The sequence below is a fragment of the Corapipo altera genome, unplaced genomic scaffold (genome assembly GCF_003945725.1).
Source record: "Corapipo altera isolate COAL_440 unplaced genomic scaffold, ASM394572v1 61286, whole genome shotgun sequence".
Classification (NCBI taxonomy): Eukaryota; Metazoa; Chordata; class Aves; order Passeriformes; family Pipridae; genus Corapipo; species Corapipo altera.
In genome coordinates this window covers 6,090,648-6,117,632 of record NW_020884907.1, presented here as the reverse complement: position 1 = coordinate 6,117,632, position 26,985 = coordinate 6,090,648, and the positions used below count along the sequence as shown (strand labels likewise).

At 41.8% G+C, this 26,985-nt stretch overlaps 1 protein-coding gene across 2 annotated transcripts in view; it reads left to right on the top strand.

The window, feature by feature from the left end:
• The window catches only part of KIAA1958 (KIAA1958 ortholog), a 58,349-nt gene that overhangs the window by 13,112 nt on the left and 18,252 nt on the right, over positions 1-26,985 (top strand). For both annotated transcript variants that reach the window (XR_003529162.1, XM_027652449.1), the window contains exon 2: positions 17,439-18,706. Coding sequence is in view for 1 of the 2 variants with exons in the window: in XM_027652449.1 (XP_027508250.1) it covers positions 17,551-18,706 (1,156 nt within the window). In the remaining variant the exon portion in view is untranslated. The remainder of the gene's footprint in view (positions 1-17,438; positions 18,707-26,985) is intronic.

The window sequence follows — 26,985 nt, the reverse complement described above, 5'->3', positions numbered from 1 at the left end:
ACTGCACCTGCAGCATGCAAAGCACTATGCCTGCATTCTGCTGACAGGAATGAAAAGGTTTATTGCTCTTTCTTATGAAATGCATTGCTTGTGTTCGTAAAGGTTGCTGACGTGCATGCTGGGGATTGAGTGGGCTGTGAGTGTGAAGTTTCAGACTGGGGGAGAACAGTTTTTCAGGAACTGCTGCTATGGCCTGTCTGGCTGCTTCTTCACAGTTAACAGAGAAGGTTGTCTAGAGACTGCCATAAAGGGGAATCCTTGATTTTCTGTGACAAGGGTGATTTCAGAAGATTTATGAGGATTGTGAATTTAATTTTAAGAGGTGTGTGTGCATGTTGGGCTCACTAAGAGTGCTCTAAACTGCTCCCTCTCTGCTGTGTGGCATGGAGAACACTGATCCAGCACTTGGACCTGACCAAAATCCTCCCTAATTTCAAAAGTGTGCTGGCTATCACACTAGTAAGTTACATCTTGTTATGTTAACCTCAGTGACAAAGGGGTTTAATGTGGGGTTAATGGGAAAGTGCAAGGAAAATCAAGTGAATCTCCTCATTGTGCATCACTTAGTATCTGGCATATGACTTGACAGTGACATGCATGGCAGCAGCATGTGTGGTGAAAGTGCAGGGAGGGAGCTCCCGAAGTTGAGCCAGGCTTGAAACCTTCACATTACCTTCCACTAGTCCCTCTGGATGAACCTAGATGTCTCACATATTTCACCATGCCTTTTTGCCTAATGGTAGAACTGCTAGAAATGCTGAGTCAGTCAGATGCTATGAGGAAGCATTAAGAAAGTTACAGGCACATGTGAGCCTTGCTGAAACTGACAGTGACTATTTGAGTTAAACAGCTGGGGAAAGGGTGAATTTCTCGATAGTAATTTTTAAAGTGGGTCTTTAACTTTCTGTGGAAGCACGTGTTAAAGCAGAGGCAGGTGACAGCATTGTTCAGTTTCACTGAGCAGTTGAGTCCAGTGATAATACTACAAGGGACTTTTGTTTAAATATTTATCTGTGTTTTGCTTTTTTGCTGGGCTTTTTGCTGACGTTCATTTCTTCAGTCGGTCTTTTCCTGATGTTAACTGCTGGTACCTTGGACATTGTACATTATTGGCATCAAAAATATTCCATAGGTAACAGAAATGAACTGCTTGTTTTTAAAGAAAGAAACTCATAAATACAGTACAACACCAAAACAGGGAGCCCTGAATGATACTGCTCTAGCCAAGCCCAACATTGGATGTTGCATAGCTATGGCTGTGGTTCAGATTTGCATCCTGTTTGAGTGATAAACATTTGCAGCCATCCAGATGAGCAGGTGAGTCTCACCAGGAGCACCACCTGCCTAGTGGCAAGGTAGTCTCTAATGCTGTCCCACTCTCTTGCCCCTTGATACTGGCCTGATGGCCTCCATGCATTGGAGGACAACGGCAGAGAGGGTTTCTTCTGCATGTCTTGTATTTTTGCATGGTTGGTTCTTCAAGTATCACTTTGAGTTGCTGGCACAGCACCAGTACTGCCTGCCAAACAATGTATTTATCCCAGAGGCTGGTCTCCTTCTCCTTGCCCCACACTGCCCTTCTTGCCCAGTCTGTTGGATTGGATTCTGGATGTGAACAATCAGAAGTTTACCTTTAAAAAAAATATTTTTAATTGCTGATTGCCAAACACAGAGCTCTTAGCTATGAAATGTTTAACTTGTGCAGCTGTGCTGTGGAGAGAGAAATCTGTTGACTGCCCTTTCCCTATCTATCATCTTTCAGAAGTGTACAGCCAAGAGATTTTCATTTCTTGCCTTTTTATCTTTGGCAGATTTATCCTTGTGCTGTACAGCTATTCTAAACACAAGCCTTTTAAAATGCTCTGAGAGGCCTTATTTTTGTTTGTATCTCTTTTAGAAGTATTCCTAGCTCCATTTGTTCCAGTCTGGCAGGCAGCAAGTAGGCTAAATTTCCCCTCACATTTGTGAATGTTTTGCTTGCTTTAGCAACCACGAGGATAGACTCCTCTCTAGTGTGTTGTTGGTGCAGCTTGAAATGAAAGCTGGTTTTAACAAAGGTTGATGCACCTCCATCTCCAAAGGCCAAAGCGAAGAACATACTTTGTTTTTAACTGCTCTAAAAGCAATTTCATAAAAGACATTCACAGAATCCACAGGATTACAGAATCAGCCAGGTTGGAAAAGACCTCTGAGATCATTGAGTCCAACCAAGGGGAACAGAGCTGTTCAGTTTTGTCTCCTGCTGCTGCTGGGCTTTATGAAGCTGGTAATGTGGAGCTGGCTCTTTGCAAGTATATTTTGGGTTGCTTGAACTTCTCAGATGTCTTGTGTTTTGTAAAACCTTTGAGTGTTTTGTTTCAGTGCCATTATTTCTATGAATGTTGGTGGTTGTAATTCAGCTACAGACAAGCACAGTTAGAGAAGGGCTAGCATTCATGCCCCATCTGAAGCAGCATTTCAGTACTTGCATTTCCACTCTAGTGAAATGGTTAAATTTTGAAAGGTGATTGCAGAAAGGTCAGCTTGTCGATATTTTAGATGGCATAAGGAAAAACAGGTATGTCAGTCCTACAAGATTTAAGTGTTTTCATCTGTCAGGCATGGCAAGATTTCTTTTTCTAGCACTACAGGAAAGTGTGGGTCAGAAATTGCTTCCAGCCTTTTGTCTAGACAGAACCAGGGCATGCTGAGCCCCCCAGGATAGTAAGTGAAATGTGCCCTTCCATTTGGCACACCAGCAAAGACCCCACATAGAGAGCTGCTTTGCTAAGGGTTGGCTCACAGCATCGTCTTTGGCTTTGTACATGTCATGCGACTGTGGCCGGAGGTGCCAGCTTGCTCTGGCCCTTCGATGTAATCTCAGTAGACAAACGTTGTTGAAACCTTAGACTGAACTGTCAGGATGAGGAGCATTAGTAGGTTGAACATAGCAGGGACTCTGCGAATTTTTCAGTGATTGCAGTGGTGTATTAGGGAGGGTTCGAAACGTACTGAAACTAGAAAACCATGACACCGTTAAAAGCTTAACAAAAACCAGTATTTATTACCAAGAGGTGGCCAACAAAACCAACAAACCCAAAAGGGAGGAAGGAGGAGAGAAATAAGCCCCCAGCACAACCTCCCCAGTTACCCAGCTTTTGCCCATAAAGTTATCTTACCAATCTAGCATGCCTATAATTACCCATAGCAGAAACTGCATCCTTGGAGAGTCAGTGAGTTCACAAACTGGCAGGTGTCCCTGCCAAAAGGCAATGTTGTCCTTGGTGTGAAGTTAACTCAGCTTCCAAGAAAGCACTATCTACTTTTATACAATTAACTGAGTGACCACAACCTCCCAGGTGTGGCCAGCACCGCCCAGCCCGAGGCCCTCAGTCCCACCTCCTGGTTATGTCAGTGCATCTCTTCTGTGCACGCGTGAGAACTTTGGAAATTCCCTCACGCACGCGCAGTATGCTTTGGGGGTCTTTCTTAATTGAGTCTGGGGGCCTACTTCATCCTCCTCCTCCTCAAATTCTCCTTCAAGCGACCTTGGAGGAGAATTAGCCAATCACAGAAGACCAATTAAAACAGTTTATACAGAAGTTCTCCCTCCAAGGACGAATTCACTGTTTTATCAGTGAACTTGGCAGGGAGAATACAAACTACTGCAGGTGGCTGGGGCCAAACACAGACCAAAAGTATCAGCTTAAATTCCCCCTGGTACATGTGGTAATACTCAATCAGCACTCCCACCCTTCTCTTTGCTGCCAACATGCACCTTTTACTAGCAATTGGGCAGGTGGAAGTGTGTGTGTGTGTGTGTGTGTCAATGTATGACTAGACTTGCCCTTCAGATCTGGAGGATCTGGTTTTCGCTTTTCTTGCACATAGCAAGTGACTGTTGAGATGCCTGAAGGTAAAGGTGAAATGCTGTCAGTGCAAAGCAAGGGTGAAAATCAGCTCAAGGCTTAGATGTGATATAAGGCAAGGGGTAATTGTCCCTCTGGCTTCTTTCTGAAGTTGCAATGGATATTGCAATTTGCAGCAGGCTGAAAGGGCATCTGCCTTGGCAAAGTCAGAAGAAGTGCTGTCTAGAGAGATATGACAACAACATCACTGCTGAGTTTGCTGGTAGTAACTCTCACTACTCCCCTCCCAACTCTCACTAGTAACAGTTTGCAACTGGAAGGAGCCAGCCAAATTTTCAGACACCTAAAAAAATGGTGCAAAACATTAATACAATACACAATACAGATTTTTCTGTTTTGGACTCAACATACTGGTAAATAGTCAGCTGCTCTGACTGAAGCAGCTCTTTCTGAGATGAGATAAAGCTGTCCTAGCACATTGCCAAAGCAATCCTATTGGAAAAATGTCAGCAGAATTTAAAGAAAACTGGTCATGGCAGTTCAATACACTTAGCCCCTGTATAAATGTCAACATGTTCTTTTTCACCTTTTCTCCTTTTTGTTTTAATTTCTAAATAGAAGCTGGTGTCATCCTCAGTATAATTCCAAAAATACCCTTCTAGGTTCTGTTTTATTTCTCCAAACAAGACATGACCAGGTATCTGCTGGATCTGCATTAATAGATAAGTGTGACAGACCTGTCTGGCTTCAAATGCAAATACACTCCATGACACAGTTGGATGAGTGAGCATCTAGTGTGTGCATGTCCTTGCAAGAATTATAGGTTATTCATATCTAGAGAGAGTTAGAAGAAATTAGATATTGATATCAACGTCCCTGGAATGCCCATAGGGTATGACATTTCAGCTCATATTTGTGGGACAAAGCTGTGGGTGGGTTTTGCCCCTTTTTTTTTTTAATGAACGAAGGCTTTATGTTTTCTGCTGGTTTATTCGAAGGCTGGACTAAATGCAAGCACAAGAAAGAATTCGTTGAAAACCCTGTGAAGTTGATACAGTAAAGTATCTTCTGATATCTTTGAAACCTACTGTATTTTAATAATTATTTTAGTTTATTATCTGTCATTTAATTGAGAAGAGAGAAGAGAGGAGGAGAGGAGAGTCTGAAGTATCAGAGATGGAAAAAATTATATTTTTAAGAGTTTTTACATGTGGTATTATCTTTGGAGAGACTAAGAAGTTTGCCTGGATGCATTTTTTGGAGGAGGATAATGGAGGATAAACACCTTAAAATAAATTACTATGCTCCTGGTAATTACTTTCATTCATCTGTTTTTACTAGCCTGCATTTGTCCAGGGCCATTTCCCACTCTAATGAGATGAACCAGTATGAACAGAAATGGGTAATTTTGAAAGGACTTTCCTCATCTATTTTTGGTACAATAAATCCAGCACTAATAAAGCATAGCAGGGACAGACTTTAATGAATCACAGAATCGTGGAATGGTTTGGGTTGGAAAGGACTTAAAGATGGTGTAGTTCCAACCCCCGTGCCATGGGCAGGGATGCCACCCACTAGATCAGGTTGCTCAGAGCCCCATCCAACCTGGCTGTGAACACTGGTGCGGATGGGGCATCCCCAGGTTAATGAAGACATGCAATGCAACAATGTAACAACATACGCAACACTATATTGAGTTTTTTCCTTACACACCCGTTTCCATTTTACCGGTTGAGTGATTTTTAAAGTAATATTTTCACTTGCTTTACCAAATATTGAGCAGTGTACGTAGCATATTGTTCTGAACTCCAGTTGTCTGAAGGCTACCGTTGAGGTTCTGAACCTCCAAGAGGACATAAGGGAGAGTTCTTGAGACTCAGTCCTCCATGATAGATAGAGCTCTTCTTCCAAAGACTTTTGCATGCCAGCTGCCAGTGCCTCTATATGTAAAACATGAATATTCTGGGGTTTCTCTCTATTTCTTAATCATGCACCATCCCTAAATCTACATGTTGTACATGTTGAATCTTGCACTGATGTTAATAAGAACTATGCTTGCTTGAGAATACACATTTAACTCTTTTGGCCGAAGCTTTGGAACTTGCCTAGCTAAAGCTTTCATCAGGGTTTTAGACAGTCAGGGTCAGGTTTTATAGATGCTTAGTTTATATGTCTGCATAGACCTCCAAAGATCCCATTTGGTGCTTGTCCATCCTTTTGATTACATAAATGCTTCTAAGAACTGAGGCCTGGGTTGACTGAGCCAGATAAGGTCAAAGGGACCTTTTCCATGTCCAGCTGTTTAAGCCTCTGCAGCTCCAGTCCCACTGAACTCAGACCTGTAAGCTTTCAAAGTGCAGTGCAGAGTGGCCTGAGGAGGATCAGTCCCTCAGAACTTCATGTTGCACTGTGACTCACTCCCTGCTTTCTCCATCAAGAAAACAGTAGGTCAGGCTGCTTGTCCTGTGGGGTTGCCACCAACTCCTCACCTGTATGTGGGTAAGCATTATGAGATGTTGGTCTCTTTGTGTACTTTCAGGGAACCCATCTCAATAATCTTAAAGTGTAATCTATTTTAAATCTTGGTTTAATTTTAATCTGAATTGATCAGATGCTAGAGGTACACAGCTAGATATATATATATATATATAATATATATATATATATATAATAGAAAATTTGGATGGAGCATTTCTAATTTTTTTATCCTGTGGCAGTTGACTACAAGTTGTTACCCAGTATTTCTGGCTGGTTTATTTCTGAATGAAAATCCTTCCTGGTGCATTTCTAGGGCAGCTTTCATATTACTTGTTTTTCTACATCATGTCAATTTCAGGTCTAGGAACTTTATTAGGGACTTGTTTGCATGTGATCTATAATGCACAGTTGGATACAAGCCTACCAATCAAATAATCTGCTGTCTTTATGCTTCTTGTATGTTTTTCAAGTCCATTCTCCAAGAACAACTCTTTTCTTCATGACAGAGAGTTTTTTTTAAAGATTTTAAAAAGCAACTGCAGGAGAGGATGACAGTCTGATGCCAGTGGTTTAATGATAGCAATACTTGTTGATATTTCAAAAAGCACATTCTAAAGACAGTTTGAGAATGTTTTTCTCGCTGAGAATTAAGTCCTAGGAAAATCATTTAACATCCAAAACTGTCTCTGTGTCAAAAACAGGGAAAACCTAAACCCTTAAATTCTAGTATAGAAAGTGGAATTTCATCCTCACACTGAAATACTGAGTTTCTGCCCTCGTTCTTATTTTCTGTAGGAAACAACTCCCTTGTATTTTGTAGATATTTAATACTGTGGTTTCACTGACACTATTTAGGCAAGTAGTGCATGTTTTTAATATTGCCATAGTGGCACTATTCCAAATTCCCTTTGGTTTAGAAAAGCCTTGAAATGAAAGAAATCCTACAAATAAAAAATGCAAACCAAATCTGGCACAGTAGAGTCTTTCATCCACAGAAGCCACTTGTGTTTGCTTGTAAGGAATAGCATGGAATAGTTAAGTTGTCTGGGCTGGAACTGAAGGCATTGGTTTCCCTCTAAGAAGATGGGAGAGTTTGGTGTTCATAATTTCTGTGTAAGTCAATGTTAATATTCCTGTTTTCTTTTTAGTAAATTATGCAGACTTTTTCTTAATACAATTTATAGGAAAATGAAAGGCCAGGGAAAACATCTTGCCTTCAGGCTGTGTATGCTTCATTCTTCTCATTGTAATTTTAAAAGTAAAGAGGGTACACACACTTTGTTGTACACTCAGGAAGTGATGTGTTTTGAAGATTTTCCAAACATGTGGTGCAATTTTTCCGTTAAAGAATGATTGTGACCTGCATGCTGAGGCAAATGTTAGTGTGTCTAATATAATGCAGTTTTATATCCAGATCATCATAAGAAATGGTGTGAAGACAGATGCAATTTTGGAATGAATTTTAATTAACAACACAAAATATCCAGTCCATTATAGATAAGCTCTCTGGTAACTTAAGAAAATTTAGACTTTTTCTTTTTTTTTTTTCCCACTCAGTGCTCAGCACCTTGAAATCTTATCGTCGATATACTGTTCAGTAATTATTTTCCAGAGAATGTGTTCTTTCTTTAAAAATGTTCTTTGCTGAATACAGAGCTACTAAAATATGAGAGATGGCTACAGTAAAACTCCCATGTTTTGCTAATCCTAACGTGCAGGCACCTTCTCAAGTACTCCTCTGTTCTGTCCCATTGGTTGCATGGTGTAGCAGTGTGCATTGCATTGGTGTCACCATCACATTTATGCTGATGTTGCCATCAACACTCATATTGACAAAGCTCATGGAGGCACTGTGAATACCAGGTCTTTACCCTGGCACTGCTTCAGCAGAACTGTTTAACTATTATGGTGTTGACTGGATGCAGAGCTCCTTTTCACTGTCATTTTTGCCATTTCACAGAGCAGGTTTTATCCCAGAGGCTCCACATTTAATGCTAGATGCACCTGAGAGTCCCTGCTCGGTCATTGCAAGACCCAGTTCTGGCAAAAGCAAAAGTAAATAACTTATCCTGCTGGCTTTTTGTTTTGATTTGGATTTTTATATTGTATTTTGGTAGACAAAATGTGAACTCGAAGCAGGAGAATCAAGATTACTAAAGGGAAGGACTGGTGACTCAGCTAAAAAATGCCATCTACCAAAGATAATTATACAAAAATTATATAAATTTAGAGGTATATTTGAATCAGTTTTGGTTTGCCAAAAAGCAGATATCAAAATTACAGGATGACAAAATCAATTAGGTTGGAAAAGAGCTCTGAGATCATAGCGTCCAACCTGTGACCAAACACCACCATGTCAGCTAGACCATGGCACTGAGTGCCATGTCCAGTCTTTCCTTGAATACCTCCAGGGACAGTGACTCCACCACCTCCTTGGCCAGTACGTTCCAATGTTTAATCATCCTTTCTGTGAAGAAATTCCTCCTAATGTCCAACCTGAACCTCTCAAGAGACTGTGTCCTCTTGTCCTATTGCTAGTTGCCTGGGAGAAGAGACTGACTCCCACCTAGCTACAACCTCCTCAGGCAGTTGTAGAGAGTGATAAGGTCTCTCCTGAGCATCTTACTCTTCCGGCTAAACAACCCCGGCTCCCTCAGGTGCTCCTCATGAGACTTACTCTCTAGATCCTTCACCAGCTTTGTTGCCCTTCTCTGGACACACTGCAGCACCTCAGTGTCTTTCTTGCTGTGAGGGGCCCAAAACTGCACACAGGACTCGAGGTGCAGCCTCACCAGTGCCGAGTACAGGGGGACAATCACTGCCCTGGTCCTGCTGGACACACCACTGCTGATCCATGCCAGGATGCCATTGGCCTTCTCAGCCACGTGGGCACACTGCTGGCTCATGTTCTGCTGCTCTTCAGCAGCACCCCCAGGTCCTTTTCCTCTGGTCAGCTTTCCAGGCACTCTTCCTCCAGCCTGTAGCACTGCCCGCAGTTGTTATGACCCAGCACTTAGTCTGGTTGAACCTCATACAATTGATCTCAGTCCATCTATCCAGCCTGTCCATTGATTCACCCATCCAGGGAAGTGACTGCAGTGGCATTATTCCTTGGTCAAGTCCGAGCTCATAAAAGAGACATTTGGATCTGGTTCTATGGTTACTGAGCTCAATAGAGTCTTCACCTTGGTAGGTATTAATTAGATCAAGCTCTTCTATACAAATTTGGTAGTGGATAGGTTGGCTGTGTCACAATATCTATTTCTTTCTGTGCAACAGTGATCCTACCTGTATTCAAGGAATGAGCAACAGTGCAATAATAAATATGTCAGAGCTGGAAATGTTCATTTTGACTTTGCTGTAAAAAGACACTTTATGAAATCAATGGATTGGGTTTGAAGATGTGGAAAAGTTTAGTGTCAGACCCATTATAACCTCAATGGAAAACAGAGCCAAATTCAAACCATTCAAGTGGTAGTTGCACAGTTTTCCAAGGGCTTTAATGCAGGGTGGATTTTGCAGTGACTGTCATTCTTGCGACATCATCTCCACTGTTCCTAGTGGAGAAAGCCATGAATACAACTGAAAATGTTTGCCCTTGCAATGCTTTTGCTCTGGAGAAGTTTCTACTGTTCTAAGAGTAAATGCTGGAATGAACAGTGAGTATATGATTTGAGCTGCCCCAGATGGATTATTTTTATTTTAAAAAATTTATTTGTATAGAAGCATTCCTAGTATATATGTGTTGGATCATACATACATTTGGTCATTTTTGGCCATTGCAGCAGGCAGCATTCTGAAATGTAAATGTAAATTTGATAGGAGCTCAAAGAGATGCAGGGCTTGATTCATCCTAACTTCAGGAGGAGTCTGGTGCTTTAGGAGTTCAGTTATGCAGGACTTGGTTTCTGGGTTCATTCAAGGCCACATAAAACTGATTGTGTTTTCCCTGTATCAAAACTCTGCCATTTTTTAAAGTGCATTGAAAATTGTTATATGGGAGCAGCCTTCTGAAAACTGGTTGGAGACATGATGAAGACTTGATAGTTCCTTTCTACTCCTTTTCCCTCTCCAGGCTTGGAATATGACGTATAGGCAGAAATAAATCCACATAACTGCACTTAGCACACAGTTGTGCTCATTCAAAGGTACAAATATTTGCAAAAAACCCCCAAACCAGCAAGCCCCGAACAGTTTTCCAGGAGTGTGCTTATTTATTAAATTCTGACACGGAAATGCTACTTGAACTGGAGTTATGAGGCAGGAATGACACAAGCAAGCTAGATTTCATCAGAGGTCTGAGCAGTTACAAGTGGTGCCCAGTACTGCATGTTGGTGAGGTGAAACGCTGAATTTGAATGCAGCTCAGGGAGTGTAAGTAGAAGAGGAAGTGATTTCCATGGTAAGTCCCTGCAGTTCCCCTCAATCTGTATCAATAACCTGGGAGCACATAATGGTCATTGGATAGTTCATCCAACAGTCTGTAAGTCCACAGAACTGCTAGTCCTAAAACTTGCTTTCAGTTTTCAGTCTGAAGAAACACAGATTTCAATCCAGGTCACCATCCATGTTGTATCTCAGGTCTTGTATCTCCCTACAGACCACAGTGAGAAGTGTCTGCGTTAACAAAATTAATTAGGTTTCACTGAGGCTTTGAGAGAAATTTTCGGGGGTGCACTTGCTAAACACTGAATAGAAAAAGAGGATTTCTCTGTCTTCACACTACTTAAAGACTATCACTATGTTTACAGTATTTCGTGCTTTCAAAATCCTAAAATCTCTTCTGGGTTCAGCTGTACACTGCTCAGTTGTAAGCAGCGTGGAGTGTTAATATTTTACAGGGTTACATTAGTGCTACAGAGCTTCTGTGAAGCACGTGGCAGAACATGTCCTTTATGGGATATGTAAGGAAGAGACAGGGTAAAAAAGATGAAGGAGAGCACTGTCAAGTGACCCTTCAGCCACTCTGTACAACAGCAAGGCTCACATAGCTCCTGTTTAGTAGGTGCTGGGGGGGAAAAGAATACAAAACTAGAAGCAGTGGTGCCTGTAGCATTACATTTAGGTTAAGGATAGAGCCCCCAAACAGTTCCTTAGTCCCTCCTGCTGCTAGTGGATGAATCATTTTATCTTGTGAATGAGGCAGGCTCTTGGGAGGCTCTTAATCATGTGATAGTCTTCCACGTGAAAAGGCAAGGGAACCCGCAAATGCTGTCCCAGCCAAATCCTTTTCTCTCTCAACCAACTGAAAGTGTTTCACCAGCAAACAGGTTTTGCTGCTTTCCTCTGGCTTGTGATGACAGCTGCAGCTGAAGGTGTGCCACACTTGGCAAGGAAAGCATCTAACCTGAAGGCTAACTTAGAAGGAGCTGTAGCCTTGTGGAGCAAATGTGACAGACAACCATGAAATTTTTCTGAATGGGGAACAGCATTAACTGCCCAGAAACATGTGTATTATTTTTTCTTCCTACTACCCCCTGCACCCATCTCTCAGGAGAGCATTCTTGGTGGTTATTGTTGATAGAATCATAATTGTGGTTCACTGTGGGTAAAACTCCGTCCTGCTCATTAAGTAGCAGAACTCCTAATGACTTCAGAAAGCCCAAGACATAAGCACAGAAGCTCTGAAACACACAGAAGGGAAGTCACTTGCTGCATTTAAGTGACTGAACTTATGTAAAATGTGGGATGAGCCTAGAATTGTGGAGGTGGAAAATTAGCATGAAGGCTTTATTTTGTTCCTACCATACATTCCTATTTATTTCTCAATAAATACAGAGATAAAAACATAGGCAAATAGAATACACTTACATAATTTGGAAATAGTGATTTTGTTGAGGTTAAAGGTTGTTTTTCCCTTAAAGATACCAGCTGGAGACTGGTACAAAAGTGATAAGGCACAGTGACAAATGAGCATAGCTAGAGGAATTACTCACCAGTTTAAGGATACGTGACATTGCCAAACTGCCTCATGGGCTTGTAGAACTTCCCAGAATTTGTGAGCCTTTCCTCTGTAATATACACCCTTTTGTCTTCTAGAGAGACGCTCAATTAAAAACATGTTTTCCTAACTAAAAGGAGCCATGTGCAGTTTGTATCAGAGATGGAAGTCAACCCCTTTCCCCCATGTAAACTGGAAGACCTCGTTGATTCACACCTTGCCTATAAGGTGTCATTATTTCTACATGTTTGTTTTCTCTCCCTCTCTGCTTCTTCTTGCTTCGTAGTCTTTCTCTCAAGCAAAAAGTAAATTCAATAATATTTGGGTTGACATAAGAGTTTTGTACTCTTGAAGTCCACAATTAGAGAAAATGCACTGACCTATTCCCAGTCCTTCCAGTTTGCTGGCCTGTTTTGGTTGAGTAGTTGTCCATCCTAGTCCTTTGACAAGTTGATGACACCCTTAGCAGTATCAGTGGAGAAATCAAAACACTGGGGCAAAGAGGCTGAGCTTTAACTTCACTGTTAGTAGGATTTCCCTCATAGGAAATAGCAGAGAAGGTGATTGATTAGCAGTGGCATGATTTTGGGTGCTCTGTTGCACAGCTGGGGCCCCCAACATTTGTGGACCTCTATCTGAGTTAGACTGCAGCTCCTGCTGAGTTTACTTCAGCATCTTACTTTATGAAAGAGAAATACTACAGGTAAACCTGAATTTGATGGCTGGCAGACTTGTGGTAATGCAGCAGGACCTTGTGGGGACCTAAGTACTGCTCTGCCTTCTCTGGTGAATTTAGATGTGGATTTCTGCTGTTGTTGACCTCAGTCATTTATCAATGCTAAGCACTTGGCTTAAGAAATGCTAATAATAAGAGAAGGCCTAATATTGTCCATTAGCTAAAACAGTGAATGAGACAGATACACCACGGTGGCTAAACTTCTAATGCTCTCAATCTGTTAGCTATCAATTGTGTTTTCTTACTTTTAAGTAGGAAAAGATAGGTCTTTTAAGAAATGAAGCAGTGCTTCCCCTTCAAATGGTGATGAAGTAACACCATGGTAAGTTTGGACAGGGTGGAGGCTGAAAACAGAGAGGATTTAAAATATTCTGAGCTTCTTTTGCTGGTATGAGAAAGCAGAGTCCAAATGCTTTCAAAGTTTTTTTGAATGTAAAAGCTATTAAAACATTGCTTCTTCATAAAACCTCTTTAACAGGTTTCAGCTGTTGCAAGATTGGTTTGGAAACCATACTGTTTAAAATGAGTAACTGCAGGGGTATTTACATCTATCTTTTAATGTTTTAGAATTCAGGTTTTAGAATTTTTATACAGCTGTGTGATTAGAAAGATTATTTTTTATTATTAATGAAAGTAATTTTTGCATTGTAGTCTTACTTGAGAATCTTTGACTTCTAGAAAATTCTCAGAAGGATCAGTCTTGGCATCATGTCCAAGAGGTTTGTTAATGTAGTCCTGGCGATACTGTTCCTTTGAAAAAAATCAGCATGGAAGTGCTAATAATCAGTAGTGGTAATAGAATTTCAAACATACATGTGTGTGATGCAAGTTAGTCTGAATCAACTTGTCTATTATTACCCTGGGAAGGAAATCCATTCCTAACTACCCGAGCCTGTGAGAGGACAGGATCCCAATAAGATTTCTTTCCTTCTTTACAACAAAATTCCCCCATCACCCTCCTGGAGCTGTAGGTCCACCAAATGCACGGTCCAGGGTACAGACCCTGCTGGAAGACACCCACTTCCCACTGTACACTTCTGCATCATCCTGGTTTTTTCCATTCAGCTACTTCATCCTTCATCCTACTTCGCTGCCTCCTCACCTCTGCTGCCTCCTTTCTGAGGGAGCCACATCACAGATTTCCCTGTTTGCTCTAAAGAATCTCCCATGAGGTCCTAGTCAAAACTCCACTCTATCACTCTCATGTGCAAGGAGCCAAAGGAGAAAAGGCAGTTGAGGTAGCCAGGTCTTTGCTACCCAAACGTGTTTGTTCATTCTCTTCATGGGATAAAGGAAAGGTTTCATACTTGCAAGCTACCAACTGCTATTGCTCCTGGGACTTGCCTGGTGTCAGTGCATCTTCTCTGCATCCTCGCAAAGGGCCTGTTGCTACTGCTGTGTGTAAAATCAGGAAGAATTTTGTCTGCATCAAGCTGGCTAAGCCAAGTCCCATCCTAGAACACAGAAGAGGGCTACTCATTAAAGGTTGCTGTTCCTCATTGCCCTTTGGTCCCCAGGTAGATCTATTATGACAATACCATGGTTCTGGATATACAGAAAATATTCCCTTTCCCAAGTCAAATGGTGTTCCCCTTAATGCACTGACAGATTTCAAGGAATGGATTTGCAACGATGCCACTTTCTCACATGGCACATATTCTGTACACATTAGTCATTATAGTGACATGTTGTAAATGAAGTCGTAAAAGCTAAAAAAGCCTTAAAACTGAGCTCTTACTTTGGGGTCCAGATAGCTGCAGTGACTTTCCAGTGCCTAGACATGCTTCACTCTGAATTAGATATTTATAGGCTCTAAACTGCAGAAAAGTGCAATGGGAGGCTCCTGTAATGCTGTTAAAATACCAGTGTTATTCACATTGAAGCTATAACGTGTTTTTGCTAGTTACTGTATGATTTCAGAGTTATCATGTTAGCAGGCTATTAAGCATGAGTCATCTTATCAGATCTTACCAGTTTGAATGAAGAACTTATATAATTTCTGAAATGCGATTTAGCAAACAAGAGCAGACTGTCAGCCAGCATCATACTGTCTGACTGAGCAGACAAGTTCCTTCTTCAGGAAACCAGGTAGATAATGATGCATTTGCTGTGCTTTCTACAGCATGAGTCCCTCTCTGCTGAAATGCCATTGGCAACTTCTGCTGCGGTTGGTAAACTGAAGACACAGTGCTTCTGAATAACTGTTGTCTTTGGATTTTCAGCACAATCTTGACCGTGGCAGTCAACCTTATCTCATTTCCCTAAGGGGAAAATGGTTCTTCAGATGAACTGGGCTTTCTGTCTTCCCAAGACACATCTCTGGTCATGCAGCAATTGAGCAGTTCCATGATATCCCACGGGTTTACACTGAAGCAGCTTCGGACTATATCACTGACTATAGCTTTCCCCATTCTCTTTTCAGATTCTGTTCTTTGCCTTGTGTGAGTGTGGTGTTCCTCTTCCGATCTTTTGGTGTTTCTTCCGTGGCAGGCTGCACTGGAAGTACATATCTTTGAATATCTCTCTCAGAAGATATGTGGATGCCTTGGGGGTTTTGACTCTGTCAAGACTTGACAGTGAATCTTTAAAAGGTTTAAAACAAATAACATAAAAGAGAAGGTTTAGATATTTAAAAGTTGTATGTTTGCAAAGGGGAGCCTTCTCCAGTGCCTAAAAGGCTTACAAGCTGGGGACCTTCTGCATTTATTATACTGCAGAGAGGCACTGGTCATGCAAGGAGCTTTATGTTACAGGTCATGCAGTGAGATCTGTACCATTCCTGTGGTTTCATAGAAGCTGGAATTTGAGTTATTGCAGCAGTTGTTCTCTCTTGAGCTGCTGCAAAAACAAGCTTAAATTTTACACAATTTTATCTGTTTCCTAATTATGTGCTTCTTGCTATTCATCCATTCCCTCCATGTCATGCTTAATTTCAAAGGTGTTGTAAAAATACCTATAAGTTTTTTAAGTATGTAGAAATTCCCATCGTTGCTTCATTCTTGACCCCACCAAAGAGTCACAGTGCCTGGGTAGGGTGGAAAGACCCATGAGAAGCCTTGTGGAGAATATTGTAGGCAGTACTTGCCCATTTTGTTTCCAGTTTTGGTTTGCAAAGGCCAACCTTTGCCTGGTGAACGGGAATGAGTGAGCAGGAATGTGCAGGCTGCAAAACTGTTGAAACACAGCCTCCTCATCTCCCTTGGCACAGAGCAAACTGGCTTTCTGCAGCTGACTGGCAAATGATGTTGAAGAGCAACTATGTGAGCAGGTAGTAATTTGTGTGGATTTTAGGGAAAGCATTCTCTAGGGGCAGTTAGCCATTGTGTAGTTGTCTTTTTGAGCCATGACACGGTTCATTTTGCGTCTAAAAATGCTTATGTAGAAGAGGATAGGGAACAAAATGAGGTGTAACATTGTCATGAATGCTGCATTTCAGCTGAAAAAAATGTAAAGAGCTTTTCTGCTTATATGAGAATAGAATTGAAACGAGATCAACAGAAACTCCAAGACTTGTAGGTCCTCTTCGCAAAGAACAGGAGAGAGAAGATTAGGAAGAGCCTCTAAACAGACCTGCAGAAATGAGTGGAAGTTCACAAATACTTTATCTGTCTGAGGTCACTGAGGTGACTTCTTTGGCATTAGGTGTGTACAGAGACGCTCAGACCTTGCTTTGATCTTGTAATTGCCATGAAAATGGTTAGTGTTTTTCTTGGAAAATGAACAGTGTGATTAAAAAAAGCAAAATGTTAACTCTCAGAGCTCAAGGAAGGTTATGTCTTAAATCTTTCAGGTCCTTTGAGTTTTTCTTAAACCTTTGAACACCTGACGATTATCAGTACAGCACAGTGAAGGGTGACCCTATTTGATTCTTCCTTATATTGAAAACTCAAATTCAGGCCTTCACTTTGATGCCTCTCAAATTCAGTTGAAAAGGAGATGTTTGATTCATTTGAGAAATGTTCAAAAATTACGTAAAATGTCATAGTTTCTTCAGATCTGGTGTGTTTGAGTTAGTGCTTGATTGCCACCCTGGTGCTCAAGATTAATTGTATGTTTTAAGATTTTGTTTAATTTTCATTTCCTAGGTATGAAGACACAGTCAACATCTTTTGGGCTGCATTTATACTTTGTCAGAGATTTAAGCTTCAGATCATATTGCCACTGATACTGAACTGACTTGTTTGAAAAGCAGTTTTATCTTCAGTTGTATATTGCAAGGATGTTCCTCCCTTTGGGTTTAAAGGTAGGCTTTTTGCAGGCAGAATGAGGAATGTGGCTGCTTAAAAGCAGGTGAAGTTTTGAGAAACATGTTTTGAAGGGCATGAGAATGAGAGTGAAATGGATTTAGCTAAGTTTACAAATGTTTCATTTGCCTGTGCAAATGTGGTTGTACTCTGGGATTGCTGAAGAGTGGGATTTTGCTCTCTGTTTGCAGGTAAGCAGCAAGCATGAGCTTGGCAACATGCGACCATGAGTGCCAGGACCGTGTGATCTGAACTGCGTCTTCCACTGACTTCCCAGCACCGAGGTGTTGTTGATCCTGTGCTATGGAGGACTGCCTTCACACCTCCTCCGAAAACCTCTCCAAGCTGGTGAGCTGGGCCCACAGCCATGGGACCATCTGCAGCCTCATCCCCAACCTCAAGCACCTGCTTTCCGAGGGGGCCCATGGCAACCTGACGGCCATGTGGGGCTGTAGCGCTGGCCATGCGTACCACTGGCCCCTGGCTGCCACTTGCCGGGCTGGCTCCCAGGAGCGTGTCTGCTTCCAGGACAGCCGCAGCTTCAACTCGGACAGTCCCAGCATGCTGGGTGTGCCATCAGAGGCACAGGCCAGCCCCCTGGAGCGCTACCCCGGTCGGACGGGGAAGACCAAGCTGGATTGCACCCGCACTCGCGACTCCTGCGACTTCTCCTATTGCAGCGAGCCATCGGAGCTGGGTGAACCTGTGGAGGAGTACGAGGATGAGGCCACTCTCTTCGACATGGTCTGTGAGTCCTCTGTCACTGACGAGGACAGCGACTTTGAGCCGCACCCCCACCGTGCCCCCGCCGGTCCCCGCAAGCGTCCAGCTGCCGGGCTGCCCACGGCTGCCCAGGCGCAGCCTGCTGATGAGGGTGGCAGTGACGTGCTCCTCAAGAAGATCAAGCAGGAGCTCCCTGAGGACTACTATATAGTGGCCAATGCTGAGCTGACTGCCGGTGCTGACGGGCCGGCCCTGGCCCTGACGCAGATGTCCAAGCCCAAGCCACAGCCCCCGGCTGGCCCCTCCTGCCTGGTACCCACCAGGGCTGTACCCCAGCCTGTCGCCGGCCCTGACCCCGACCCCCAACGCCTCTGCTCCTCCCCACCTGGCCTGCCTCGCATGGCCCCACAGCGGCCGCCCCGGGGACCCCTGGCCTCTCCAGCACGGGGGGCAGGCAGTGGCCCTGTGGCTGCCCTGCAAGTGCCAGCCACCAGCTCCAATGCCACCACCACCACTGGGAAACCCATCAGCATCCCCCTCTCAGCGCTGCAGCTGCCTGGTCAAGAGGAGCCACCGGCCGCTGAGGAGACTCTCCCATCTGTCCCACAGCTGACTCCAGGTGGTGAGGTGGCTGGCTCGCCCTCGGTGAGTGCTGAGCCTGAGGTCAGCTCCAGCCAGCAGCAGTCCCATGCCATGCCCACCACCACTCCCGAGGCAGTGGTGCAGTTGATGCCAGGTAGGACACTGGGCGGGAGGTGAGGGGCAGCAGCATTTTGGGGGTTGTCAGCAGGCATGGCTCAGTGAGGGGGCAGCCTGGGAGGATGCATTGCATCAGGGTCCTGCTGGCATATAAGTCAGTAGGTAGAGAACCTACACACACTTGGAAGAGGATTTGGAAGACCTCAGCTAAGCAAAGACCATGAGGAAGTATACTGCAGCCACAGGGAGAATGCTTTTTCAGGTCCATTTTGGTTACACTTGTTTCATGGTAGAGAGCATGCAGCCACCTTGCTGTGTGCGTGGGTCAGGGAGGACATGAAACCAATGCACTCTTTTGATGAATGAGAAAGAAATGGCTCATCCAGTGTAGCCTGGAGGTAGGGGGTCAGGTGTTGCCTTCACCCTGTCCGAAGAGTGACATTGGACATGGAGAGGCACAGAGCACAAGGAGAGTACCAGAAGAGAGGTTTGCACTTCAGTAAATCATTAAACTATTTTCATTGCCTGTAAATCAGAGCAGTCTGTAGAGATCAGAAGTATTACTACCCTTAACCATGAAATTGATAACAATTTAAGCCATAATAAAATTAATTTTTTTCCCTTTTCTTGGTGAGAGCACTCATGCCCCATGTCCATAATTTTTTCATCTCCAGCTGCTATCAGTGCACAAAGAACTGGCAAAACCAGATCAACATTATCAGATAAAGAGCATGTTAAAACAGCTTACTTCTGCTGAATGATTATCTGATGTGCAGAATAACTAATTGTTAACTATAGGTTTTCAAGAGGGAGTGGAAATCTTTCTTGAGCAGATTTGCCAGCTCCCTCTTGACGTGAGTGCAGACAGTGCTCACTTTGCTCTTACAGTTGGTGAGTGGTGCCACTCTTTGAGGAGATGTGGGCAGGAGTGAGTTCTGCATGTGCTCCCTTGCTGATTCAGCCTTGGACTGTCTGATCAGAGTACAGCCAAACAATGAAGGGGGAAAACACTGCTTATATACAGTCCTGGGCAGGTAAGCACTGAAAACAATGACTTTAACAGAGTGGATGATACTTCAACCTGGACATCCTGAAATCTGATTGAATACTAGTAAAGCATTCAATTGGCAAGAGCCTGCAAATCTTGTTGCCAGATAAAACAACAGACAAAGTTAGATACCGAGTTCTACTAAGTAAAACCCTGCTAAGCATAAGAAATTAGAAAGGATGATAACTGTATTAGTGATACCAAAGTATATTCTTCTTTGGGACCCATTTCTGCATGCCTGCATCTTTGAGATGTTATTTTGCAGTAGTCCTGTCATGTAGCATCCCCTGTGGAAATTCCCTTACAAAAATCCGTCTGGTTTAGAATTGACTTCCTCAGCTAAATATGAGAGAGGTGGGATGCCTGGCGCCATTCAATCCAAATTGTGTGGTAAATCTATTTATTCTGCCTTCCTCAGTTTGTAGTCAGTCATTACTATATATACTAGAGCTGGTTTCTACCAACGTGCCCTTGCAACTTGCTTAGTCTCAGACTTGCAATCTGGGACAACAGAATAGAAACCTAGGAAGAATTTTTTCGTGTTAGATGTGTGTTACCTGGGAGAATGATTTACTTTTAACAGATCCATTAAAAAATCTAAAGTGTTTTTCCAGGTCCTCAGAAGCCAAATAAGATCAACAGTTGTTACTGCTTAGGGTTAAACCTTACAGGCATGCAGCACCGCATTTTCACTTTTGTAGAGTTTCAAGGGTTGGTCCATGTCTGATGTCTTACTGTTAGGAAAAAGTGGGATTGCTCCTGGACAAATTTGCCCACTGTATAAATCAACCCTCAAAAACCTTCTAGTGCATTTTGCACTAGACAAAGACAGTGATGTGGTTCTCAGAGTGCTGTCCAAATTCCACTTCAATCAGTTATGTTCTCCGTAGATAAATTTCTTGTGCTCTTCCAAAAATGTGTTACACAGTTCCTTTCCTGATATAGTGTTGTTGGCATATGCTGTTATCTACTCAGTGGTAGTGGCATTTTAATTAAGGTAAAATGATTGACATATGACTAGAACTTGATACATGAGTGAAGTCTCCCATTTCCATAGAGCTTGCTCCTTTGGGAAAGAAGGGCTGTCATTAATAAATCTTCAAGTTGCAGAAAAGTGGGCAAATGCAGAAAAGTGAATTTATTACAGATGCATAATTCTGCACAGCAGATTCTTGATAAAACATGGTGGTTTGAGTAAAGATTAGATTACGGTGATTGTTTGTGTACGATGATTTCATTAGATTGTCTCTTAACAAAGAGCAGTGTACTGGAAGTGGTTCATGATATGTAAAATTTGTGCTATATTGAACTACAAGAAGATGTTTATCTATCCTATGCAAAAATTTTCTGTCAGCTAGATATAAGGATGAGTATAATTCTTATGTAAAAAAAAGGCAGGAACTAATTACATCGAAGAGCCTAGAGCTTTTATTCTTTTATAGGCTCAGTGCCTGCTTCAGAAACAAGAAAAGATTCAGTTGAAAGTAAGGAGGGAATTTAAATTCTCTCTTGTCTCCTCCAAGGTGTTGGTTAATTTTAAAATAATATGTGAGGCCTTGTTCCTGGTCCCATTAGAACTGATAGTATAAGGTCTAAGTAGGCAACTGGTAGTATAAGGTCTAAGATCTGTAGGACTAAGGCCTTAAATAAGTTATGATTAAAGGCTGCAGTCTAACCAGCACTTTGAGTTTTAGCTGAAGTAACATGTCCTTGCATTTGTACCAGCCACAGCTGATAGTTTTCATGCATGCTAATCTCATAGATCATGAAAGTTTGAGTGAGATTCTCCATGAAATCAAAAATCTTGATGATATATGTTAGCTTAGGCCAGTTTAAGCAACATTATGCTTTTGGACTAGTCACTCTTTCGAAGAGAGTTTTATTCCCCCTCTTTTACTCTCTTTTAAGAGTAAAAGGTTTTAATGATGGCATGGTGACAGAATGTATAAGCAGGGACCTTACAAAGATATTTTCATGTCTCAGAAGAGAGGTGGCATCCCAGTGAAAATTCAGTTATGTTAGGCACTGATTTCTGTTGGGTTTAGGTGTCTATCTAAGCACTGTGGCATATACTGGATTATTTTTTGTTACATTTCAGCACTAATAAGTTGACATTTGCCTGTGAATTTTCAGGTCTTTCATTACCACTTTATTAGCAAAGCCTTCAAGAATATATGTATGTACTATTTAATCCTCCTTTTCTTTTTCTGGAAAAACTGAGAGGACCTACATCTGTTAGGAGAGAAATTTTTTGCAATGGTGGAGAGCAGGAAATTTCTGCAATTTGTATTTCCCAAACAGACTCTTTTGTCCTTTGCTTTTGCTAACACTTGGCCTGCTTTTTTGTCTCCAAGAACCAACAAAGGCAAGGTAGATCACATCAGTGGAGATTGAAGATGAGTAAGAAACATCATGCTTTAGGTTGCAGTACATGCAGCTTAGAGAAATTAGTGACATTTTGATGTCTAAAACCAGGAATGGAAAAGATTTGGTGTTATTGCAGAAGGATATGGAGGAAGACTATGGCTCAGAGAAGGGCAGATCTTGTTTTATATGAAATAAGTTTTGATTCTCAGAGAGGCAGGACTTACTTTGCAAACAGAATTACTGAAGAATTTAGGAAGAATGCTTGCCTTTCACCTGAAAACTGAGGGTGAAGATGTGCTTTGTATTAACAAGAGAGTGCAGCAAGGTATCTCTGGTCCAACATTAGTCCAGCACTATAAATAGAAGAGCAAAGAGCTCCATGAAAAAAAAAAAAAAAAGATAGCAAATCCATATGTACAAACTGTGCAGAACACAAAGAGTAGTGAGATGTAAAGTGAAAAATCATCTAAATAAATTGACTAGGGTTGTTGCTTTTGTCAGAGATGTGGCAAATGATATTCTGTGGTACCATCACAGTGCCACTCACTGTCCTACCATCATGGTTATTGAACAGTATCAGCGTTTGAATGTGTGCCATGATGGATCCTGGTCTGTGGTGAGGGCAGCACTTAGCTTTGCTGGCTCTGATGTCTCTGCTCTGACATCCTCTCCATTCTTTTATTTTCTCTAACTGGTGTGTCAGAATGCTAGATCAATACCCGATAATCAGCTTAGCCTGTGCTCTTGTCACAGGAAGGTGTGAGCAGGGATTGCAGCCTTTCATGATTGACATGTAACCTGGTTTGGCTCTTGCTCTGCTCTCAGTGTGGACATCCGTGTTGGTTCCAGGTGTTCATATAAATCTTTGTCTGAACATGACCATTATAAAATGCAGTACGTCTGGGGGTTGTCTGATATTTGTGTACAGCTCTTAGGTGGAATATTTTAAGTATTTTTCTGCACTTTTCTTTTGTACTTCACATGGGGTTGCTGAAACAGAAAGGGAAAGGCACTTGATGGTTTAGGTCAGGGTACATTCTGAGAGTGATTTTCCACTTTATAGAAGGTTGGTATTTCAGTAAATAGGCCTAAGGAAGTAATTATTCCCCTGTACTTGGCACTGGCGAGGCCACAGCTCGAATTCCCTGTTCGTTTTTGGGTCCCTCACTCCAAGAAAGACCTTGAGGTGCTGAAGCAACAGAGGGCAACAGACCTGTTGAATGGTTTAGAGCATAAGTCCTATGAGGACTGGCTGAGGGAGCTGGGGTTATTTAGCCTTGGGAAAAGGAGGCTGAGGTTAGACTTTATCACTGTCTTCAACTACCTGAAAGGAGGTTGTAGCCAGGTGGGGTTTGATGGCAGGCAACTACTGACAGTAACTGGATGTGTTCCTTTTGATCAAACTCAGGATGACTGTCAGTGACACTGTGGTCTATTGTAGCTTTTCATTAACTAGGTCTTCATGATGAAAACATCACTTGAAACCATAAAACAATTGATTAATAATATTTAATTAATTGCTTGCTGCTTTACACTTCCAGGGGGAAATGAAAGAAGAAAGCTGGCTGTCTGTTTTGTTCAGAGAAGGAAAACATTTTCTCTGAACTATTCTACTCAAGGTCACAAAAAGCTCAATGTGCTGTATTACTGAATTATTTTAAGCAGGAAGCCTATACCCAAAGATCAAGCCTGTGAAAAATAAGACTGTTCATCTCTGATCCTTGAATATCTTGGTTCAGTTTTATGTTTACGCTCACCTCTCTCTTAACTGGGTATCTACCTAATCTCTGCTTTACTACAGTGGCTGGTCAAGGATAGCAGTATGAACGAGCCACAGAAGCATTGATGTTTTTGTATGGAAGTAATTTCATTTTGTCCACAATTTGGAGCACTCTTCTGATTGTGATGGGCTCTATCCTTTAGTCATGTTGGTGTACCAGGTTATGGTTTGTTTGTTTTTTTCTATCCTTTACTCTTGGCAAATGGAGCACTGCCACTTGTTTGGAACCTGATTTCTCTTACTGACTATAAATCCAAGAAAACAGATTAACAAACATGAAGACTGTTCGTGGCATTACAGCACACCATTCATGCCTGCATGCTGATATACATTTTGCTTTTTGCTCACAGATTTCCATTTTATTTTTTCAGTCTGTATAAAGAAGTGGCTTTTTGCCTCTCCTTCCTGCCCCGTGAATTGACACAGAGCTCAGAAAACTTGTCCCATTTACCATTCACTTACACAATTGTTAAATGCATCAGACTGTTTATTATGCTAGTGCATAATAAGATAGCCATATATACATATAACATACATCCACAACTTATCCATTAAACTACATTAATTAGTTTCTGTCAGTTTTGGTATGAACTCATTCAGTAGCAGGGGAACTGATTGTTCATGTCCTGTATAGAAGAACATTTTTATGGAATAACAGTACAGTCCTGACAGGAAAACTTTGACCGTGTAAATACAGAAGAGAAATAATAACAATATTCTTAGCAGCAGAGAGGTATTGTAATATGTATATGCTCTCTGAGTAGCTAGAAAACATTTGAAACTCCTCATTTTATTTAAGGAGGCTTTATTCAAGTAGAGCTGCAAAATGTGGCTAAATATTTACTCAGTGAAACTATGATAAATTAATTTTAAACATTTATTCAAGGACAGAAATAAATCAGTTGTGCCATGAACAACAGTCTAGTTCCTGATAGATATGCTTTTCTTATAGGTTTGTCTCCTCTCTGTGTAGAATTTCCAGCTGCTCCTGCACCTCTTGGGACTCCTTGTCCTGGCAAATGCTTGGACGTACCATGGCTAATCGTGTGTGTGCACTTTGGTCTGCCAGGGTGTTTGAGCAGCTGCCTAGCAGAGTATCTAATGCCTGAGGTCTGTGGTCTTTCTGCAAGCTGGGATGTATTCCCAGTTTGTTGAGTTTCTCCCAGCCTCCTAAGACCTTTGCATCTTTGAACTTCCATCCCTTTCTAATATGATGAGAGTTGTGTTTGCAAAGGTTAAAGTAAAGTTCAAAATCACCATTTTTTTTTCCGAAGAGTACTCTCAGCACAGGCTCCAAACAGAAAAGCAGGCTAAAAGTCTGCCTTAGAAGCCATTTCACTTGAAGTGTTGAACTTCATCCTCTCTGGAGAACTGTGTAAAGAACTGGTCCTCAATACTGCTTTCTGACCCAGTGAAGGCAAAGGAAATAGGTGTTTTAAAAGTGTGCATGGAAATCAGTTTAACACAAGGTTGTAAATTGTGAACTCTTCATAGAGTTTGTGCCCTTCATAGCCACTTCACTCTGACTGGAGATTATGTAGTGAAAGGAAAGGTCTAGCTGGGCAAAATCACCAACAGAGAATTTCAGAAATAAAACTGCAAGGTCAGTAACAAGTCAGTTGGAGTACTTTGCTAAATTAAAGATGGGGATGAGAGAAAATATACTGAAATGCAGTTCTCTGGGATGTGTGTGCTGCAATCTGTTCCCAGAAGTAAATGGCACGAGCTGTCAACAGATGCTCTTACACCTGCAATAGATAGTTCAGCCAGAACAGAGAAGGGTAGCTTTTGATTCACTACCAATGACACTTTAATAAAATAGAGAAAAAAATGTCTGCAGTCTCTAATAAGCAATATATCAACCAAGTACTGTCAGCCTGTGTAGAAAGTTCACAGCATGATTTATTATGTTAATTACAGTCATGTGGTCCTCATGCTCTTGAGTCTGCTCATATTCTCAGCTTGATTTAAGGATACTCTTTGGCCAAGACTTAAAGTGCAGCTTATTATGATTAATGTAATAAAATATTTATTACATTCTCCTTTTCTTTGTTTCTCTGCTTGCTGCCCCAGTTAGACTGCCTCATTTGAAACACTGATATAAATTAAATTTCAGATGATGACGAACCTCATCTGGTTTTAATCTCTCTCTTCAGTGTTATGTTTTTTTTCACATCCTTTGTTCTTATTTTCTCTTCTCTCCCCCACATCTTTATTTCTCTCCCTATTTCCCAGCTCTGCTGCTCAGCTGCTGTCTAAAGTGAATCAAAAGCCAGCAAACTTCATAGCCCTGGCTCATCCGTTCAAGATCTCTTGCCTTGCTTTCTCAAATACGCTTATTAAAGTTATTTCTTACATGCAATGACATTAAAACTGGTGGTATAGGCTGTAGCTGAGAACATGCTAAGCCTCTGGTGATGTGGGGTGGAATGTTTTACGTGTTCTACATTTACATTCTCCTTAGAGAAGACTAAACTGTAAGGGGATGCATGCTTGGGCCCAGTTTCTCATTCTTCTTCCACAGGGCTTGCAGAGAGGCACAAAATTCCACTGTGCCTAATTTTCCAAAATGCCATATAAATTTATACTTGTTATTTTGTGCAAACCAGCCCCCTAGTTAAATTGCTGGCTGAGCAATCAGTGTTCTGAGATCTGTATACACATCCACAAATCCGAGTTTCTCTGGATGAGTAAAGGTGAACACCTTTCTGAAAATTTAAGCACTTAGCTTGGTTATGTAAGACATGGGGCTTTGCCATGAAAATCTGTATAATTTTTAAATTATAAGCTTAGTTCAACAAAGGAGGTGTGTCTCAGATCTTTATGGGTTTTTTCTCTCCGCATTTTTGTTTTTTCTTCTTGTTATTTTCTCTTAGCAGCTTATGAATCAAGTCATTGCATGCACATGAATGTTGTTCAGTTGTACCCCTCTTCCACCTTCAAAACATATAATGACTTAGTCCAGTTTATTGCTACACTACTACAGAAGCATATACTTAGATACAAGGACTCCAGTCCAGAATGCACTTTTAATATGCTTTTTGGATTGGAAACTTATTTGGAAGAAAAACTGATACTCTGCTGAGGATGTGTATACAACATTTTCTGGAGTGGTGCCAAG